Here is a 22,624-nt window from a genome sequence, read left to right as displayed (position 1 = left end):
TGGATTCCCGAAGAAGAGGACCTGAAAAAGAAGAGGACAGAGTCCAGTCCACACAGGAGTGTTCAGACAGGCCGGAGTCACTACCCACCCTTCTGTAGATCAAGAACCAGGTCGACGAGGGAAGATGAAGAGTAGCTGTGGAACCCAGGAGCTGCAGAGAAGTCCTTGGAGCCATGCAGATGATGTCCCATGCCGGTTGCCGGGTTGCAGTTGGTCAGTAGGACAACCAACAAGCCTAGGCAAATTTAAGTTGGAACAGAAGAGTTGAAGAGCTGAAGAGGACTTGCAAGGTCCAGGGGACTCAACTCTTGGAGGGGAGTCTGGTTTGACCCTCAGCAGCTGGGAAAGCCAGTAGAAGCAGTCACAGTCCTCACAGGCAATCCACTGGCAGCAGGCACAGTAAGTTGCTGTGAGGCCCAATCAACACACCTGGAGAGGAGTCCCACGTCGCTGGAGTAGCAGAGAAGAGACTGTCCTTGCAAGGATGAAGTGCTGGAGACCGGGGTTACTTGGAGCCTGAAGATCCCTTGGAGCAGGAGTCAAGCCTTAGTTGCTACAAGAGTCGCTGCGCACAGGGGCACTGTCCTGCAAAAGAAGCAAGGGCTCAGCGTCTCCCAAGTTGGACAGCAAGAGAGGACCAAGGGGACCATTCAGACCCACTACCTGTGTTGGAGATTCTTCCTGGAGCCGGTTGGCAGAAGATCATAGCAGCCGGTCATCGTTTTTTTAGGTGCCTGCGGGTGCTGGGGAGTGCTCCTTCACTCCAACGGAGATAACTTCTTGCGCCTTTGCTGCCGCTGAAGTATTGGCGATCCCAGAGGATGCACAGCCATGAAAATGTTGCAGTTGCAGGAAGGAGCCAGAGAAACAATGTTGCAAGTCAAGGTCGTCTCGGGAGTTGCAGGCTTGTTTGGTTTCTGAAGAGTCCAGTTGCGGTTCCGGTGGCCAGGTGCAGAAGAGGTCGATGCAGAGGAGTCCTGGTAGAGTTTTGCACGCCGATTCTGGAGACCCACCTGCAAAGGAGTCCTTAAATAGTCCTACCAGGGGGATTGGTCACTGCAGGGTGAGACCACCTATCAGAGGGGGTCACTGACATCAGTCACCTGTCTTGACTACCAGATGCTCCCAGGGGCATCTGCACATCTTGTTTTCAAGATGGCAGAATCATGTGGCCACCTGGAGGACTTCTGGGTACCACCCCTGGGTGGTGCTGGACAGGGGAGCGGTCACTCCCCTTTCCTTTGTGTACTTTCGCACCACAGCATGGACCAGGGGTCCCTGGTCTGGTGAAAACCAGATTATGCAAGGAGGGCATCAAATGGACCCTTCAAGGCAAGCCGGTGGCATGGAGAGGCTACTCCTCCCCTGCCAAGTAATGAAAATGTCACTTACCCAGTGTACATCTGTTCGTGGCATCAGTCGCTGGAGATTCACATGTTCTGCATAGCTCGCCATCTGGTGTTGGGTCGGAGTGTTACAAGTTGTTTTTCTTCGAAGAAGTCTTTCGAGTCACGGGACCGAGTGACTCCTCCTTTTGTCTCCATTGCGCATGGGCGTCGACTCCATCTTCGATTGTTTTCCCCGCAGAGGGTGAGGTAGGAGTTGTGTTGTAGTAATAGTGCCCATGCAATGGAGTGACTAAGTATGTACCTATTTAAGGCTAAAATAATATATATACAAATATACAAAGTTGAAGCTAACTTCCGAATTGCTACAGGCTCCGGGGGAGGTGGGTGGGCACATGTGAATCTCCAGCGACTGATGCCACGAACAGATGTACACTGGGTAAGTGACATTTTCAGTTCGATGGCATCTGTCGCTGTAGATACACATGTTCTGCATAGACTAGTAAGCAGTTATCTCCCCAAAAGCGGTGGTTCAGCCTGTAGGAATGGAAGTGGTTTGAAATAACGTTCTTAACACGGCTTGACCTACTGTGGCTTGCTGTGCGGATAGCACGTCTACACAGTAGTGCTTGGTGAACGTGTGTGGCGTAGACCATGTGGCAGCCTTACATATTTCTTGCATTGGGATGTTTCCTAGAAAGGCCATGGTAGCACCTTTTTTTCTGGTTGAGTGTGCCCTTGGTGTAATGGGCAGTTGTCGTTTTGCTTTAAGGTAGCAGATTTGGATGCATTTAACTATCCATCTGGCTATACCTTGTTTTGATATTGGGTTTCCTGCATGAGGTTTTTGGAATGCAATAAATAGTTGTTTAGTCTTTCTGATGTTTTTCGTTCTGTCAATGTAGTACATTAATGCTCTTTTGACATCTAATGTATGTAGTGCCCTCTCAGCTACGGAATCTGGCTGTGGGAAGAACACTGGTAGTTCCACTGTTTGATTTAGGTGGAATGGTGAAATAACCTTTGGTAAAAATTTAGGATTAGTCCTTAGGACGACTTTATTTTTGTGTAGTTGCATAAAAGGTTCTTGTATTGTAAACGCCTGAATTTCGCTTACTCTTCTTAGAGATGTAATGGCGATGAGAAATGCAACCTTCCAGGTGAGGAACTGTATTTCGCAAGAGTGCATGGGTTCAAAAGGTGGACCCATGAGTCTTGTTAAGACAACATTTAAGTTCCATGAAGGAACAGGTGGTGTTCTTGGTGGTATAATTCTTTTAAGCCCTTCCATGAATGCTTTAATGACTGGTATCCTATATAGGGAAGTTGAATAGGTAGTCTGCAGGTATGCAGATATTGCCGCAAGGTGTATTTTAATGGAAGAGAAGGCTAGGCTAGATTTCTGTAAGTGAAGCAAGTAACCCACTACATCCTTTGGAGTTGCGTGTATAGGTTGGATATGATTATGATGGCAGTAACAGACAAACCTCTTCCATTTACTTGCATAGCAGTGCCTAGTGGACGGCCTTCTGGCTTGCTTTCTGACTTCCATACATTCTTGGGTAAGTTGTAAGTGTCCGAATTCTAGGATTTCAGGAGCCAGATTGCTAGATTCAGCGATGCTGGATCTGGATGTCTGATCTGTCGGTTGTGTTGTGTTAACAGATCCGGCCTGTTGGGCAATTTGATGTGGGGTACTACTGATAGGTCTAGCAGTGTTGTGTACCAGGGTTGCCTTGCCCAATTTGGTGCTATTAAAATGAGTTTGAGTTTGTTTTGACTCAATTTGTTTACCAGATAAGGAAGGAGAGGGAGAGGAGGAAAAGCGTAGGCAAATATCCCTGACCAGTTCATCCATAGGGCATTGCCTTGGGACTGCCTGTGTGGGTATCTGGATGCGAAGTTTTGGCATTTTGCGTTCTCTCTTGTTGCAAACAAGTCTATTTGAGGTGTTCCCCAGAGTCTGAAGTAAGTGTTTAGAACTTGGGGGTGAATTTCCCATTCGTGGACTTGTTGGTGATCTCGAGAGAGATTGTCTGCAAGTTGATTCTGGATCCCTGGAATAAACTGCGCTATTAGGCGAATGTGGTTGTGATTTGCCCATCGCCATATTTTCTGTGCTAGAAGACTCAACTGCGTTGAGTGTGTCCCCCCCTGTTTGTTTAGATAATACATAGTTGTCATGTTGTCTGTTTTGACAAGAATGTATTTGTGAGTTATAATTGGTTGGAAAGCCCGCAATGCGTGAAAAACTGCTAGCATTTCTAGGTGATTTATATGCAGTTTTGTTTGATGTACGTTCCATTGTCCTTGTATGCTGTGTTGATCGAGGTGTGCTCCCCACCCTGTCATGGAAGCATCTGTTGTTATTACGTATTGTGGCACTGGGTCTTGGAATGGCCGCCCTTTGTTTAAATTTATACTGTTCCACCATAGAAGCGAGAGGTAAGTTTGGCGGTCTATCAACACCAGATCTAGAAGGTGACCCTGTGCTTGTGACCATTGTGATGCTAGGCACTGTTGTAAGGGCCTCATGTGTAGTCTTGCGTTCGGGACAATGGCTATGCATGAAGACATCATGCCTAGGAGTTGTAATATCATCTTTGCTTGTATTGTTTGTGTTGGATACATGCGTTGTATGATCTTGTTGAAATTTTGAATTCTTTGTGGACTTGGAGTGGCTACTCCTTTTGTTGTGTCTATTATGGCTCCCAGGTATTGTTGTACTTTGCACGGCAAAATGTTGGATTTTGCAAAGTTGACGGTGAAACCTAGTTTGTAGAGGGTTTGTATGATTTGATTTGTGTGTTGTAAGCACTTTGTTAGTGAATTGGTTTTGATTAGCCAATCGTCTAGATACGGGAATACATGTATTTGCTGCCTTCTGATGTGTGCAGCCACTACTGCTAGACATTTTGTAAAGACTCTTGGTGCGGTTGTTAAACCAAAAGGCAATACTTTGAATTGGTAATGTATTCCTTTGAATACGAACCGTAGGTATTTTCTGTGAGATGGATGTATTGGTATATGGAAATACGCGTCCTTGAGGTCTAAGGTTGTCATGTAGTCCTGTAGTTTTAGCAATGGTAACACCTCTTGTAGCGTGACCATGTGAAAGTGGTCTGATTTGATGTAGGTGTTTAGTATTCTGAGGTCTAGGATTGGTCTCAGTGTTTTGTCCTTTTTTGGTATTAAGAAGTACAGTGAATAGACTCCTGTGTTTGTTTGTGTGATTGGTACTAATTCGATTGCATTCTTTTGCAATAGTGCTTGAACTTCTATTTCCAGAAGGTCGGAATGTTGTTTTGACAATTTCTGTGCTTTTGGTGGTATGTTTGGAGGGAATTGTAGGAATTCTATGCAATAACCATGTTGGATAATTGCTAAGACCCAAGTGTCTGTAGTTATTTCCTCCCATGCTTTGTAATAATGACCTATTCTTCCCCCCACTGGTGTTGTGTGGAGGGGGTGAGTGACATCTGAGTCACTGCTTGGTTGTAGGGGTTTTGGGGCTTTGAAATTTTCCTCTATTCCTAGGGAATTGCCCTCCTCTGTATTGGCCCCGAAAGCCTCCCCTGTACTGTCCCTGGTAGCTGGACGGTGTTGCCTGCGAGGTGCTGGCTTGTGTGGCCTGACCCCGAAACCCCCCTCGAAAGGGTGTCTTGCGGAAGGTGCTGTAGGTTCCTCTGCTCTGCGGGGAGTAGAGTGCGCCCATGGCTTTAGCAGTGTCAGTGTCTTTTTTAAGTTTTTCGATTGCCGTGTCCACTTCTGGTCCGAACAGTTGTTTTTCGTTGAATGTCATATTGAGCACTGCCTGCTGTATCTCTGGTTTGAACCCAGACGTTCTTAGCCATGCGTGCCTTCTAATGGTCACAGATGTATTAATTGTTCTTGCAGCTGTGTCTGCTGCGTCCATAGAAGATCGTATTTGGTTATTTGATATGTTCTGTCCTTCCTCAACCACCTGCTTTGCCCTTTTTTGAAGTTCCTTGGGTAGATGCTCGATGAGGTGTTGCATCTCATCCCAATGGGCTCTGTCATAGCACGCAAGTAGTGCTTGAGAGTTAGCGATGCGCCACTGGTTTGCAGCTTGTACTGCGACTCTTTTCCCAGCTGCATCGAACTTGCGGCTCTCTTTATCTGGGGGTGGTGCGTCCCCAGATGTGTGGGAGTTGGCTCTCTTCCGAGCTGCTCCCACTACGACGGAATCTGGTGGCAGCTGTGTGGTGATGAAAACAGGGTCTGTAGGAGGTGCTTTATATTTCTTGTCCACCCTTGGTGTTATTGCCCTACTTTTGACCGGCTCCTTGAAGATTTCCTTTGCGTGCCGAAGCATACCTGGCAGCATAGGCAGGCTTTGGTAGGAGCTGTGGGTGGAGGAGAGGGTGTTGAATAAAAAGTCATCCTCGACTTGTTCTGAGTGGAGGTTTACGTTGTGGAATTGTGCTGCTCTAGCCACCACTTGAGAATATGCTGTGCTGTCTTCAGGTGGTGAGGGCTTTGTTGGATATGCCTCCGGACTGTTGTCCGACACTGGGGCGTCATATAAGTCCCAAGCGTCTTGATCCTGGTCACCTTGGCTCATGGTGGTGTGAGCCGGGGAATGTGACGGAGTTTGCGCTGGTGAGACGTTAAGTACAGGTGGAGGAGAGGGTGGCGGAGTCACCTTTTTCACCATTTTTGTTTGTGGCGCCTGGTCTGTTTGAAACTCCAGTCTCCTTTTTCTCCTAATAGGGGGAAGGGTGCTTATTCTTCCTGTTCCCTGCTGTATGAAAATACGTTTTTGCGTATGGTCCACTTCAGTGGATTGCAGCTCTTCCTCAAACCTATGCTTTCGCATCTGAGAGGACAGTGATTGCTCCTCTGTATAAGAGCCTGGACCTGGGTCGGTTACGGGTTGTTTCGGCACCGAAACCCTGCCTGTATCCTTTTTCGGCTCCGAGGTGGCTTTTTTCTTTTTTGGAGTCGAAACCTCTCGGCGTCGATCTTCGTCGGTGCCGCTGTCTCGGCGTCGAGCCGTTTCTACACCGCTATCTCGGTGTCGTTGCTTCTCTCCAGCACTTTCTCGATCCCGAGAAGGCTGCGTGCCGGTGTCTCGACCGGAGTCGGACGATCTCGGCACTGTTTTGGCCTTTTTCGGTGCCGATGGTCGGTCACCGAACTTATGGGTGGAGCCATGGCATGGTGGCAGTGGCGTCCCCAGGGCCTTGTCACTTTTTTTGTGTGTTGTTTTCGACGTCTTACTCACGGTTCTTTGATCGTCGAATTCCTCGGAGTCCGATTCGTGGATCGAAAAGGTTTCTTCTTCCTCTTGTTCCTCGAACTCTCGGTGCGCTGTCGGCGTGGACGCCATCTGAAGCCTCCTGGCTCGACGGTCACGGAGTGTCTTTCGGGACCGAAACGCGCGACAGGCTTCGCAAGTCTCTTCACTGTGCTCAGGTGACAGGCACAGGTTACAGACCAAATGTTGGTCTGTATACGGGTATTTGTTGTGGCATTTGGGACAAAAACGGAACGGGGTCCGTTCCATCGGCGGTGTTGGACACGCGGTCGGGCCGACCAGGCCCCGACGGGGGCTCGAAAACTACCCCGAAGGGCACCGGAGCACGTCGATCTTCGATGCGGTGTTGAATCTAACTACGCCGATCCCGAACGCAACAATACCGACGAAAATCTACTAACTTTCCATTCCGAAACTCGGAGCGACAGGAACACGTCCGAACCCGATGGCGGAAAGAAAACAATCGAAGATGGAGTCGACGCCCATGCGCAATGGAGACAAAAGGAGGAGTCACTCGGTCCCGTGACTCGAAAGACTTCTTCGAAGAAAAACAACTTGTAACACTCCGACCCAACACCAGATGGCGAGCTATGCAGAACATGTGTATCTACAGCGACAGATGCCATCGAACCAACTGTTTCCAAGGAAGAGGGTGTTGCCTTCCTCTCTCACAGGAAATCCTTTGTTCTGCCTTCCCTTGCTTGGGCTGCTCGAGCAGCAAGAGTGCAGAAACCTGTCTGAAGGGCTGCAGCAGCGTGGGCAGCCCAAAGAGCCTGGAAGACTGGCAGGAACAATATTGGGGTGGGGAGGAGTCCTCTAGGGAGCCCCCTGACTGCATGGAAGCATGCCACTAATACCGGCAATATTATTGGGGTATTATTCTGACATGTTTGATACCAAACATGCCTAGGTTGGGAGTTACCATTATGTAGTTGGATCATAGGTAGTGACCTGTGGCCAGTACATGGGTAAAATGGCTTCCCTGCATTTGAAAAGTCTAGTGCATTGGAAAATTTCCTACAGTAATCACATAATAAAGAACACATTCAAGTTATCCAGAACCCCGTACTTTAAATATACACAATTCAACGTCTTGCACAGAACACACTTGACACTCAGGAAACGTAATCCTATGTCTAACACTGTCCATCTACCTATCCCAGATGCCTCCAATCAAACACTGAATTTTAAATATAGCTTAGAGCTGCTCAGTTCTGAGTGACTAGAGGGAAACTGTCACTAAACAGGAGGATATCAGGGATATAAACACTGAAAGGGGTCCAATGTTTTACCCCAAGGCAAAGACGGTGGGCACTCAATTCCTAGACCTGGTGCTTCTTCTTGTCAAAAGAGCACAAGCCATGGTTTGGAAGTTATTTAAAATCTCTCCCTCCAACCAACGGTGGAGAAGATGGGTCCAAAAATGGGCAAAAGTTAAAAGTGTTGCTTTGCACGAGGGGAATCCAAATCTTGGAGGAAAAATCCCAAAGCCACTGACGTTAAGATTTGTTCTAATTTTTCACACTGTGTTTTCTCTTTAACACAATGTGAGTCTGATGTTTTTGATAAGCTGTTTGTAGTAGAGTGCCATGATCCAGGTGCTGTGCCCAAGTTCAAGAGTGCCATCAGACATCAAGATCTTGGCAAGTTAATCAATCAATGAGTAATTTAAGTCTCCTCGCTAACTTCTATATCAAGTACTCATTTGTTTAAGGAAGGTACTTTTCTGTAGGGTTTAGAGGGTATGACTGCAATGCATGAAGGGCTGTAAATAAGGTGAAATCACAATTTCCCACACACTAGTTTTGCTACTGGTGGAATACAAACACTCAGAAGGATAACAAACACTTCACACCACAGAAATAAAAACATTTCTAGGCCAAAAGGAAGGAGGACACACCAAACCCTTCACAGAAACACAACAGAGAACACTAATATTTTTGAGGCACATAGGAGAATGCCCAACAAAAATAAAATAGGCTGCTCCCCAATTTGATTATTGGGCCATTTGAATAGTGGAAGAACTTAGAAAGGAAAACACATGTTGTTGCATGATAATCTTTTTTTACAATCTAGGCACAGATTGAAGCCCATTTGGTGTTATCTGAATTATCAATCTTTAATGTGTTCACAGCAACAGATGTTAAGGGCTAAGTACAAACTGCTGATGTAATCAATGCACAGATTACCTTTTCCTCTCCTTCAGGTGAAGACAGCAAAGTTTTCTCTTCTTGCTCTGGGGTTGGCTCTGCATCACCAGAGATCAGTTTTCCAAACACCTGGAATGAACAAATATGACAAATTTATAAATTCCTTAGGCACAATCCTCAAAGATTAACAAATAACATTGTTGAGAAACTTCTCCCAAAGCTGCACAGAAATTACTAATCATTGACCATCTGAGGGTAAAAAAGAATATTTAAGGAAACCGGAACTTCCACACAATGGTATATATATGAAAATATAGAACCTAAGAATTGCACAGACATTGCATCGCAAAAATGAATTGATATTTTAAGCCCAGACCAAGTTCATTAGATAAAGAAACACATATTTGCTACTAATCAGAGAAAACAAATGGGAAAACCAATAAAGGTAAAGTAGAGAACAAATATGTTTAATGGTTCCAATGCAACTTATTGGGAGCAATTTTAGCATTTCATCTTCAGGAAGTCTAAGTCAGTCAACTGCATAAAGTAATAAGCATTAAAGACAATATGTCAAGGTATGCGAGGGCTATTGACTTTGTCAATGGTTTTTAGACATGTTGCAGAGCAGTGCAGGGGAAGCAACATGAAAGAGGCACGGAGGAGGAGGGATGAAGCACCAGACAGGGACAGCAATGGGAGTGGAATGAAGAAACAGTACGTCAAATCACAATGCGAGCAGCAGACTGAAACTGATTAAATTAAACCAATCTGTGCTTAGTCCAAGGTCCACAGAAAGGAAAGAAATTGATGTTGGTTTTGCATTGGCCAATCAGGAGGCAGCAAAGAAGAGTGACACTAAAGCCAACAAATGGTAAGCTATAGGTGGGCTCCACGCTCTTTAATGTACACAATAATGCTTTGCAAGCTAGAGCACGTGCTGTTGCAGGCTTGACGTAAACATGGTGAAAAATGTTCATAGTCCTTTGATCTTTCAACAAAATCTTTACAAAAAAAGGAATCCGATCTGATGATGTTTAGGTGTAGTTTGATTTTGTTTAGGTGTGGTTCAAAAATGTGCTTACCTTAAGTTCCGCTCTTTCTGTTGGGTGCTGGATCTAAGCAGAGATTTCTCAACTTGTGACCACCCCCAGGGGGCAAAATGGATATGGAAATTCAAAAAATTGTGCTCCTGTGCGGGAGACGGAGACATAATGCAGCTCTGCACCCACTTCATTCCTATAAGGAAGTGACAAACCAATGCGCACTTAAGTCTGTTTCTTTACCCTCTTGCCTGAGCTCTTGCATGCAGGCCCGGTCATTGTGCATATTGCTAAATTAGGACCTTTTATGGATAAAAAAAAGAGATAATTTCACAGAATAGAGAGGAATCTGGAGTTAGAGAGAATATCCAGCAGAAAAAGTGTTACCAAAGGTAAGTGAATGGTTTTTCTGTTGGATACTTCTGGCCAAAGATTCCTCACCTTTAGAATACATCCCAGAGAAGTATCGCCAAAGCAGTGAGTCTGTGTAATGGCTCAGAGCACAAAGTCATGCAGGGCAGAATGGGCAAAATGTCCATCCCGACAGACCTGCCTGTTGAGGCAACAGTGCTTCCTGAACTTGTGTACTGATGCAGCCTGTCAGATGTCCAGCACAGGCCCTCCGGTTGCCAACACAGTGGTAGCAGCCTTGGCTCTGGTAGAATGAACCTTCAGACCTTCTAGAGCAGTGGTCTCCAAACTTTTTAATACTGCGCCCCCTGCTGTTGAAAAATTAAAATCATTGTGGCCCCCTTCAGAATTTTTCACAATTTTATAAAGATAGCAATGTTTAAATATGTCTAGACCTATTTAAACATTGCAGTTAAGTACTGTTACCTTTTTAAAAATACAGTAATATGCTTCTGCTTAAAACAAAGCCATTATCACCCTCCTCCCTCCCCAGACACACACAGACACACACACCCCACCCAGTTTTTGCCTGGTTTCTGGTGTAATTTTGACTGAAAGTGCACTGGGTTCCTGCTAACCACCTCACCAGTGCCATATCTCTTCCCCCAAAACTACATAGTTGTTTTTCCCAATTGGCAAAACATTTAGCACCCTCAGTAAGTCCCTAGTAAATGGTATCCCTAGTACCTAGTGTAGGAAATTAGGATCTTTCTGACATAGTTACCCCCACTTTTTGCTTGGTGTCAGTGAGTGTGTTTTGACTGTAGTACATTGGGATCCTGCTAACCAGAACCCCAGTGTCAATCTTCTCTCCCCTAAATTTAGTTGGCACATAACATTTACACCCCAAAAAAGATATACTGTTGGACCAATGTATGTCCCTAGTATATTGTACTTATGTACCCAGGGCATTGGTAACGCCAGGGGGTCACTAATGGGCTGCAGCATGTATTTATGCCACTCACTGGAGCCCATGCAAACTGTGACTACAGGCTTGCCATTGCAGCCTGTGTGAAATGGTGCATGCACCTTTCACCCCAGATATAAGGCTCACCTTATATTATGGCCACTGCACTATGACCCTGTAAGTCACTCCTAAGGTAGGCCCCTTCAGCTCAATGGCAGGGTGCATGGTTCTAAGTGTGAGGGCACCCCTGCATGAGCAGTGGTGCCCCTACAAACCCCTGACTCCATATTCTGGGCTTTGTAAGAGCGGGGAAGCCATCTTAAGGTACGTAGAAGACTCTACATAATGACTTCACCAAAGTATCAAACATGTTGGAATCATGCAACTACCCCAATTCCAGTGTTAGTTGCATGATACTATGTACTGTGGGGGGTCCTTAGAGGTTCCCCCCTTTTCTGCCTGTGCAGCTTTGCAGGGTCTATGTGCACGCCAGTGCTGCAGACAGTCCCAGAAACTGTTTGAAACTGAAACTGTTCTGCCTTCCTGCTGCTGAGGTTAGCTCAGGCAGGGGAAGGCACAACAAAGAATTTCCTGTAGAGGAGAGGTGTTAGAAATAGGTGCCTCTGGCCTACAGTGGGGGCGCTTCGGAGTGCCACAAGACTCATTTGAAGGGCACATTTGGTGCCCTCCTTGCATAAACCAGTTTACTCCAGTATGGGAACCCCCAGTTCCCACTCTGGCACAGAACCACACAAAAGACAGGGGAGTGACCATCCCCCTGTCCAGCTCCTTTGCTAGGGAGGTGCACAGAGCTCTGCCAGGTTGTCACTTGATTCCGCCATCTTGAAAAGAAGTTGAGCAGAGGCCCCTGGGAACATGTGACTTTCAGTCCAGTCGAGTAGCGTCTCTAATCCTCCCCCACAACAGGTGGGTCACTGCAGAAGCTGTTCAACCTCCTTCCTTGGTTACTTATGGGCTCCCCTGAGGATGGGACCCTAGATTCGTCAGCAAGATTCTTCTACAAGATTTGTCTCCAAGACTGGTCTGCAAGACTTTTCAGCAAGGCACTTCTGCAATCTTCGCTAGGAACCAAGACAAGACTGCACCTAGTAGGAGGGCTTGGGCTCCTATTGCACTTCGGACAGCAAGAAGGAATCTCTCCTGAAGTCTGTCCTGTATTCCTTACCTCTGAGAAGTCTGCGGTCCATTGTCAGAGCTGCTTAACTGGAAACCCTGTGCACCGCGTCTGTTTGTCGTTGCCAAGACTTGTTGGCTTTCCAGTCCGAAGACCTCATAGCTCCAAGAAGCCCCAGCCTCCTGCATCACACAGCTCCAAGAATGATGTCCTACCTGCAATCCCTGCGACGTGGGCATCCATCTTTGTTGTGCTGTTGAGGGCCTCCCTGTGACTGCTGCCACAGAGTTCTCCTGGGATCTCCAACAATTCCTCCCTGCTCTCCTGCTTGCTGAGGGCTGGCCCGGATTTACGTACAAAGGTTGAGACCCTTGAACCTTGCTGGTTCCCAAATCCTGCAACACTTCATACAGCACTTTCCTGCATTTGATAAGGCTTGTTGGTAGTCCTGCTGACCACTGACAGCTGCCTGCCCCTCCCCCCAATTTGATGACCGGCTTGGGACAGTTCGTGGACGACTTCTGGGATCTTCCTGCATCGCCTGGACACCACAGCTGCACTTCCACGATAACCGTCCCTTCGGAAAGCATCTTCAAGAAGGGTGGGCACTGTCCTCCAGTACCCCCTGGGCATCTCTGGGTGGACTGGTCTGCGGATCAAGGCAGCAGCTGGGCAACCGAGGTCCCCATTGACTTCAAAGGGTCCGACACAACTTCACTCCTATGTACCTGGGCTCTGAAGTGTTGGTACTCCACTTCTCTGGGTATCCACAGGTGGGCACACTCCTGAAAGCTCCCTTGTCCCAACAGATTTTTTTCGGGGTCCTCTGGTAAGGCTCCTGGAACACGAAAACTCTAACCGCAACCTCCCCATGTTATCCTATGGACACCTGACCTAGGGTAACATCTCTGCACAGAGGCGCCTGGGGAATCCTAGCTTCTTACCTTTTCGTGTTTTAGTGCTTCCCCGATCCTAAATGTCCTTGGGAGGGAGTCTTGGTTAGTTGTGACTTTTACATCCCTTTTTTTAGTATATGGTTTGACCCCCCCCACTCCCCTCAATAGGGGCCCGTGTTATTTTATGCCTTTACTTCCTTGTTTCTAAGTATATTTTTGTGTGCCTATATCCGGGGTTAGGAGATACACTAAAGTTAGTTTACTGCCTCTGTTTTAATAAATAATACATTATTTTTCAAACATTGGTGTGGTTCTTTCTTCTGGGTATATCACTGACTGACTTATGTGGTATTTGCAAGTGCTTTACACCCGCCCGATAAGCCTTAGCTGCTCTCCACAGCTACCCTTTGAGAGCTCCAACTATCTGGAGCCACTTACACTATCACTAAGGGTTTCCTGGACATAGTGCAGGGTGCCTCACCTATAGGTGTACACCATATACTGAGTTAGCCTCCTACATCTAGGGCCTGGTGTACTAAACAGAGTCCCCTAAGGTCTTCCGCATGAATTGTGCAATCCTAAGGGACCCATCACCAAACACATGACAGGCTGCCATCACAGGCTGTGTGTCTTGGTGCAGACAACAGTGAATGAGCAGATATGCCCCTGCTACGTCTTTTGTCAATTCCCAGACCTAGTAAACGACCAGGGAAGCCATTTTAAATACATGTGCTGGACACTGGTCAATACGAGCTCCCCAGCTACATGATGGCTTCACTGAAGATAGGGATGTTTAGTATAAAAAAATCTTGTATCATCTCGTAAGGTAAACCCATACCGATACCAGTGTTGGATTTACCAATACATGCACCCAGGGGCACCTTAGAGGTGTTCCCTGAGAACCCACCAAATGCTAGTGTGTTAACTGACTAGTCCTAACCAGTTCAGCCACCTTAGCCATGTTTCTGATATGAGAACCAGAACTCTCAGGGTCCAAAGACAAAAGACTGCACTGGGTGGGGGTGTTAACACCACCTCCAGGCAGGATGGACATTCCATGGTGGGAAGCTTCAAAGGCCTAGTCACCTTTGTAATACGACACAGGTCTCTCCAAATGGTAGAGATGACCAATCCCCTGTCCTGACCCCATTTATGGCAGAAAGACAGGCAGGAAAATTAGGCAGATTAGGAAGTGTGCCCACTTCATGCCAGTCCTACTTTTAAGTTGGACGAGCTGAAGTTGACATCACTTTGTAAATTCCCCAATCTTGATTTGGTAGGAATCAGGCCAGGGTTATACCCACTTCCCAACAGAAGTAGTCATAGAAAGGGTGTAATAACCGAAAAGGTGGGCAACCCATTGGCTGCCTGGCACTTCCTGTAACACCTCTAAATTGAGTATTTAGGTGGCACCCCTGAACCCAAGAACTCAAATTTGATGGATCAAGAGAAGAAGGAAAAAGCAAAGCCACTGCCTGGCGAGAACAGCAGGAGAGCTGTGGACATCCTGCCTGCCCGCACCTCTCTTGACAACTGCGATGGAGTAACTTGCCCTACAAGCTGGAGGCCTACCAAAGTCGCAGGCAGCCTGCTAGCACTTCAAAAAACACCGACAGTCTCCCCAGGAGTAGAGGAGCTACTTCTGTGCAGTTGCAAGTACCAAAGAGCAGAGTCCAGTCCACCGCCTTGCATTGCAGCTCCCCAGCCCGACCAATGCCACAGATGACCATGAGGAGGTACCCATGCTCTGGAGGACTAGGACTGTCCCCCCACCAAGTGTGACTACAGCAGGACCCACCAGAGCCGTACAGCACAATCCCTGGGCTATCGGATGCCCTGTACCAATCATCAACAGTGAGAGTCCAGTCAGGATTCTCACTGCACCAGAACCAAGCAGCCATCCAGCAACATCAGTAACACTGAGACCCACCACGTGAGTGGCACAGCTGCCCTGATTTTGACCTTGCCAGCTGGATGACCCTGACAGGGAGGAGCCCTTTTGCCACAGAGCCCAGCCGCCCTATCCACTCTGCACCCAAGCTGAATGGCCCAGAACACAAGAACCGGCTGTGCCCCCTTGCTCTAAGGCTCCTTGCAACCCAAGCCCCCATCTGGGAGCTCCCAGGCTTGTCCCCAAGTCCCCCCTGTGCAGCCTGTTTTCAGGTGGCCCTTTTTTGTAGTGAGCCCAGCTACAACAATACAAGCACTCTGCTCTCATTAGAATACGGGAAGCTCCTGACGAACTGCTGGTTGTACTTTAGGCTCTTACATCTCTATACCCAGAACGTGAACCCCCAAAACCGACTGTACTTACTTTTATGCATTATTGACTTTTCAATCCATAGGATTGCATTGCGTGCAAAGGTGCACAGGTTTGAACTCATGAAATCAGTACTTACTCTTTTGCAATGTTCTTGGTTTTAACATAAATATAAAAAGAAATGTTATTTTCCTAAAACTGGTCTCAGACTTATTCTCTGAGTGTGTGTCTCTTTTATTGCCTCTGTGAGTATAAGTGATTAGCACTACTGTCTGATAAGCCTAACTGATCAACCACACTACCACAAAAGAGAGCGTTAGTGTTATCTACTTTTACCTGACAACCAACTGGGGATCCACTGGACTCTCTGCATGGTGTGCTTCTTTTCAGTGACCCATATAGAGATTCAGCTTCCTACACCTCTAATCTCCACCTCTCCCAGATCTCCCCCCCCCCCCCCCCCCAATTCCAGGAGTGATGCATCTGTCACTACTGTCAGATCTGGTTGGGGAAGGGAGAGGGATCTGCCTCTCACCCAATCGAAGTTCGTTAGCCACCACTGTAGATCTCGTGTAGTTCCATCCGAGATCTGGACCATGTCGGAGAGATTTCCCTGATGCTAAGCCCACTGGAACGTCAGGTCCCTGGAGCACGCACATGTTATCTGGTACGGGTGACCATGAGGATGCAGGAACCCATGAGGCCCCACAGCCTCAGTGTCAATCTCATTCAAATCCAGGATAGAGGCTGAAATATCGGTATCATAGCTTGAATATCATGGACTTGCCGCTCGGGAAGATAAGCCTGAAACTGCACTGTGTCCAGAACAGCTCAGATGAAAGGGAGTGTCTGAGAGGTAGTCAGGTGTGACTTAGGCACATTTATAGTAAACCCCAGCGAATGCAGGAGGTCCACCACAGTCTGGAGGTAGGAGACGACAGCCTGGAGCAAGCTCCCCTTCAACAGTCAGTTGTCAGATAGGGAAGAATGAAACCCCTGATCTGCGCCAATCGCCTTGGTGAACACCCGAGTGGTGCTGGTAAGGCCAAAGGGGAGCATGGTGAACTGAAAGTGCTCATGGCCTACTGTGAACGAAAAGTAACGTCTATGGGCAGACATGAAGGGAATATCGAAATAAGCAATCTGCAAGCCCAACGCTACTATCCAGTCTCCTGGGTCCAGGGCAGATAGACCCTGAGGTACAGTGAGCATTTTGAACTTCTCCTTCTTGAGGAAGAGATTGAAGGACTGAAGGTCTAGGACAGGACAGAGGCCCTTGTCCTTTTTAGGTACCAAAAAGTAAAGGGAATAGCAACCATGGCCTAATTCTGGCACAGGGAACTGATCTATGGCTCCCTTGGCCAAGAGAACTGTGACATCCTCTTAGAGAAATGGCAAGTGATTCTCCGTCATCCTATCATAGGATGGTGGCATGGATAGAGGGGTAGTCTCAAAGGAGAGGGAGTAGGCCCCTTGGACTATCTGCAAAACCCACCTGTCTGACGTGATGGATTGCCAGTGGAGCATGTGATGGGGAATCCTGCCTCCGACTGGTCCCTGTTGGACAGAGTCAGATTAGGAAGGTTTGGGGTGACAAATTCAAAAACAACAGCAGATGGACGGAATGCAGAACAAATCAAACATTCACATCCAGTCACAGATCTGGGTTTAATCCATCCATTTTTCTGTTTGCCATGCCATTCCAGATTGGTCCCAGCCATATGGAAATCAGTCTTGACCCTGTTCCTCATGGGCATACCTTTCCCACTTGAGGCGACAAATGCAAAAACAACTGATGATGGATGGAATGCAGAACAAATCAAACATTCAACCCCAGTCACAGATCTGGGTTTAATCCATCAGTTTTTTTGCTTGCCATGCCATTCCGGTTTGGAGGCAGCTGCAGTCGGGGTGGTGGACTGGCAGGACCGCTGGCTCCTTGATCCATGAGGTCAGTGGATTCCACGTCCCCTGCCACACACAAGCTGGGCAGCATGCGCAGCAAGGTGGCTGGATGGGAACGGATGTTGTTAGGCGCCCCTTCCGTAGCCACGAAAGGGGCGAAAGGCGGACTGAGAGGGACGAGGACCTGCTGCGAGGTTCATGGACCTGTTTGTAGCATGGGAATCTTTGAAGTGCTCAAACGTCGAATCTGTTTTTTCTCCAAAGAGCCAAGTGCCATCAAAGGGCATGTCCATAAGATTGGCTTGGGAATCTCCCAAAAAGCCAGACATCTTCAACCAGGTGTGGTACCTCAAGGCCACTGTCTAAACTGCTCTGCCCAGTGACTCGGTTGTGTCCTGACCTGTGGCAGCACTTGGGCAATCGTATCTCATAGTGTGTGGGAGTAATGGCCCAAAAGACATGCAGTGTTCACGAACCGCAATTCCAGACTGGAGGAAGAAGTCATCTTCTTCCCAAGTTAGCTCAGCCTCTTGGATTCGGTAGTGCAGAAGGGAACACGCCCTGAGACGTAGAAGCCTGGATAACCAAGTTCTCAGAGTAGGAATGCTGCGCCAGGAATGCTGGGTCGGTTGGAGAAGGCCGATAATGACAGAAATAATCCTGTTCACAGGAGCCCCTGTGCTTGGTTTGGACAGGGACCCAGCAAGGCATCAGTAAGGGCTTCATTGAAGGTTGTTGGAAAGGGCCCTTTTTGCAGGGTTATCCCCAAACTTTTTGCCCTCTTCCTCCTATTTGTTTAGGTCTGTTTTTGCTGGTTATTGTCTCTGCACACTTTACCACTGCTAATCAGTGCTAAAGTGTAAGTGCTCCCTATATAAATTGTACTGTTGATTGGTTTATCCATGATTGGCATATTTGATTTACTAGTAAAGTGCACTAGAGGTGCCCAGGGCCTGTAAATCAAATGCTACTAATGGGCCTGCAGCACTGGTTATGCCACCCACATTAGTAGCCCTATAAACATGGCTCAGACCTGCCACTGCAGTGTCTGTGTGTGCAGTTTTAAACTGCCAATTCGACCTGGCCAGTGTACCCACTTGCCAGGCCATAACCTTCCCTTTTACTACATGTAAGGCACCCCTAAGTCAGGCCCAAGGTAACCCCATGAGCAGGGTGCTGTGTATGTTTAAGGTAGGACATATACTAGTGTGTTTTATATGTCCTAACAGTGAAATAGTGCCAAATTCGGTTTTCACTGTGCAAGGCCTATCTCTCTCATAGGTTAACATGGGGGCTACCTTTAAATATCCTTAAATCGCAGATTCCCTTTGAGAGCAGATAAAAATGTGGCGTTTAGGGTCTCTGAACTCACAATTTAAAAATACATCTTTTAGTGAAGTTGTTTTTTAAATTGTCTGTTTGAAAATGCCACTTTTAGAAAGTAGGCATTTTCTTGCTTATACCATTCTGTGACTGCCTGTTTGTGGACTGTCTGCCTGGGTCAGTTTGACAGTTGGGCTTTTCACACCTCTCCTCTAGATAGTGACACAAAGGGGGCTGGGGTGTAGCCTGCATATCTTGATTAGCCATCTGTGCTGGAGGGGAGGAGTGGTCACTCACACCTGAAAGGACTGTGCCTGCCCTCACACAATGCCGTCTCCGATCCCCTGGTGAGTGTTTGGGGCCTGGCCTGGACAAGGAAGGATCTTGCAAACACTTGAGACTTTGCTTTGAAGTTTGCCAACTTCAAAGGCAGAACAGGGTATAAGAAGAAGACCCAAAACCCCAGACTTTTAGAATCTTTCTGAAATCAAGAGGAACCTCTGCCCAGGAGAAGAGCTGAAAAGCTGAAGGAGGAGTACTGTCCCTTTGCTGTGTTGCTTTGCTGGACAGGCCTGCAGTTGCCTGAAAAGAGTGAAAAGGGTGAACTTTGCTGTGTGTCCTGCTTGAGAACATTCTCCAAGGGCTTGCAGTAGAGCTTGCCTCCTGTTGGAAATCTCAGGGATGCCAAAGACTTCAGTTTCCTCGACCTGCAGCACTGGGAACTGTGTGTTTTGTGCTGTTCAAGAGGAGAAACCACTGGGATGCCGCTGGCCTGCACTGTGACCTGCTGACGCCACACGGAGTCGCATTGCCCCGCTTCGCACTGTGACCCTGGTCTCCCCGACGCTGTCATCAGATGACTTCACTGAGCCGCTGCTCGCACCGTGACCTGTGGGCCCCACACTCCGGCATCGCCTGCCCACACTGCAGCCTGGGCATCCCCGACAATGCCGTTCCTGCCGACACCGGCGCCGCTACCTGCACCGTGGCCTGTGGACACCGCTCATGAGGTACACAAAGCACCATCCCGCACCGCAGCCCCGGTCCACCGACGCCACCACCAACGACTCCTGTGTGGTCATTAGGCATCCTGCCTGCACAGTGGCCTGTGGACACCGCATGTAAGGGTCACAAAGCACCGTCCCGCCCCACACCGCTGGCTTGGCTCTACTGACGACAGCGCTTCAGCAACGACGCCGCAGCTGCCTGCACCGTGACCTGTGGACACCGATTTAACACCGCCCGCTTCACACCGCAGCCCTGGTCTCACCAACGTCGCTGGACACCGTGACCTGTGGGCACCACACGTCGCATCGTCCCGCTTCACACCGCAGCCCCGACGCCATCCATGCCGGCGCACCTGACTTCAACAGCCTGGAGTTCGATCTGCAACGCATGTGACCTCAAGTGCCCGACGACTCCTGCATCGACTCCGGAACCGACACCGCAACGTCAGTGACGCTGCTCTCCGGAGCTCACCGCGAGGATCACAAAGCCCTGCAAATCCAAGGTACTGTTTGCGGGTCTTACCAACACCGTAGCTGGTCTGCAACGCCGCGGCCGGCCTGAATTGTTGGTTTTGTTGATCATGACGCCGTGATAGCCCCAGGTGGAGCTATCAACTTCAAGGAACGGTAGTTTTGAGTAAATCTTGCAGAATTCATATTTTTCTTACTGTATGTTGATTTTTATTGTATTTGGTCTTGTTTTATATAGATAAATATTGGCTATTTTTCTAAAACTGGTGTGGTGTCCTTTTGTAGTGTTTTTACATATTACTGTGTGTTATGTGCAAATGCTTTACACATTGCTTCTGAGATAAACCTGACTGCTCGTGCCAGGCTACCAAGCGGGTGAGCAGGGGTTTTATGAGCGGGTATCTCCCTTATCCTGACTAGAGTGAGGGTCCCTACTTGGACATGGTGCAAACCGACTGCCAACTAGAGACCGCATTTCTAACAAAGGTCAATAGGGGTTCAGAGGATGAAGCCCCAGGCTGAAGTACCTCTGTCAGGAGGTTAGTCTTGACTGCCACCAAAGGCAGCTTGAGACAAAGGACCTTCGCCGCTCTTCATGCCACCATGGAATAGGGCGCACCCTCCTCCAGAGCCACGGAGGGTGAGAAAGCATTAGGGGAAGTACCCAGACCACTGGCTTAAACCAGGTCCATACGCCAGTCCAAAGGGTCTTGTAGCTGGTATTCTAAAGGGACCAGTGACATCTTCCATCGCTTACCGTAACCCAACCCATAAGAATAAGGGTCAGGATCTGACAGAGGGGACAAGGCCCCTGTATAAGTTGGCGTCACACATCTCCAGTCCAGCTCTGTGTCAGAGTCAACAATGAGGATGGGGTCGACGACAACCGGGGGCATGGGTGTTGACGGGAGCGTCGACATCTGAACCGGCACCGGGGAAGATCGAGGTGGTATGACCGACACTGGTTCTGATCCAGGAACTAATCCATGGGCACCCCCTGACCCAAGGTTGAACCCTCCGATGCGGAAACCGAGGGGGCCCCTTTCGACCCTGCGGGGCCAGAAGGCACTCCTGCAGAGTGGGACTGCTTAAAGATGAGGCACATGGCCTCATTAAACTCTCTGAGTTGGGCAGGGGTAGTTTCGGCTTCTGGAAACTCTGGCAGGGTGAAGTCGACCCAGGCGCATGTTACCGGGACGGAGGCCCCTCGTCTCATAGACCAACAGACTGGGTGAAGCCAAAGAACGCTTGTTCTTCTTCAACTTCTTCTTGTGCCTTAACTTACCTGATCGTCCCAAGGACTTGGTGTGGGATGACAATGAAGGGGGGCTCGCCGACCGTTCTCGGGACCTTCCACTTGACAGATATCGGAACTGACGCAGAGCCGAGCCCCGGGTCACAAGGAGCTTTAGGGACCACTCCTTCAAAGATACTGGATTTATGGCCCGGCACTCAGAGCACGACTTTGGGTCATGGACGCGCTCCAGACACCAAGGTCACACAAGATGAGGATCCGTGACGAATATTGCCTGATTGCAGGATCCGCGAGGCTTGAACCCAGGTCTTAAGTGAAGACATCTGCAATGTTCTATCCAGCGCGGATGATGCCGATGAAGCATGTGGAGCCAATCAATGCCACCAACTGTGAGCAGGAATACAGCTCGGAAAAAATCTTCGGATCCAGACTGATGCCTGGGGGAAATCCTAAGGTAAGGAATCTGCAACAAGATGTCTCTATTAGATATACCTTTCAACCATGGCCACAGGGAATGCCGTGTGGGGCTACCAATTGAACTTACAGCAGCATTTCAGAAAATTTGGCCTAAAATGGGCAATCCCAGGTCCTCTCATGAGGCCATATACTTTACCAAGCAACCAGAGTAAATTGACTAGTAGACTGGACTGAGCCGCCAAGATAACATCTAGTACTTTTACAGGCGGGTCAATCTCCATAGAATGCAAGAATACGTAATGGATATTACGGTGCAAAACCCTGCCCTGTTGCTGGGGCAGAAGGTTCTCCTTAAGAGGCAGATGGAGCAGAGGGCAAATGCTCAGGCTCAGCATGTCAGAGTACCAAATTCTCTCAGACCAGTCCAGTGTTATCAGGATGAATTCAGCTTGGTGTCCCCCATTCCCTTCTTCATAACTCTGGGAACAAGCAGCAGTGGTAGAAAGGTAGGCAGGCGACCATAGCCCTGCTGGAGGCCAATTGTGTTGCTTAGAGATTCTTAAGGTGAAAACTCCAGCGTGCAGTATGCATGACACTCGCTTTCTTGGCAGGTGCATAAAGATCTACCCAAAGAGTGCCCCATTGGGCAAATACGACTTGAACCACCTCCGGATGTCAAACATTGTTCATCAGTTAGCCCTACTGGACTCCTCCGCCCTGACATTTAGAGCGGTCATTAGATGATCTTCAGAGAGAGCCCTTGACGTTTGAGCCATCTCCAGAGTCTCAGAAAGTCCTGACACATCGGCCACAACCCCAC

General features: G+C 48.3%; 1 protein-coding gene across 17 annotated transcripts in view; it reads right to left on the bottom strand.

The window, feature by feature from the left end:
• Positions 1-22,624, bottom strand: part of MYCBP2 (MYC binding protein 2) — a 1,769,078-nt gene that overhangs the window by 219,961 nt on the left and 1,526,493 nt on the right. For all 17 annotated transcript variants that reach the window (XM_069205243.1, XM_069205245.1, XM_069205247.1 and 14 more), the window contains one exon: positions 8,817-8,906. In XM_069205243.1, the coding sequence (XP_069061344.1) occupies positions 8,817-8,906 (90 nt within the window). The remainder of the gene's footprint in view (positions 1-8,816; positions 8,907-22,624) is intronic.

The sequence above is a fragment of the Pleurodeles waltl genome, chromosome 8 (genome assembly GCF_031143425.1).
Source record: "Pleurodeles waltl isolate 20211129_DDA chromosome 8, aPleWal1.hap1.20221129, whole genome shotgun sequence".
Taxonomy (NCBI): Eukaryota; Metazoa; Chordata; class Amphibia; order Caudata; family Salamandridae; genus Pleurodeles; species Pleurodeles waltl.
The sequence above is the reverse complement of the archived record's forward strand: the minus strand, read 5'-3'. Positions and strand labels throughout refer to the sequence as shown.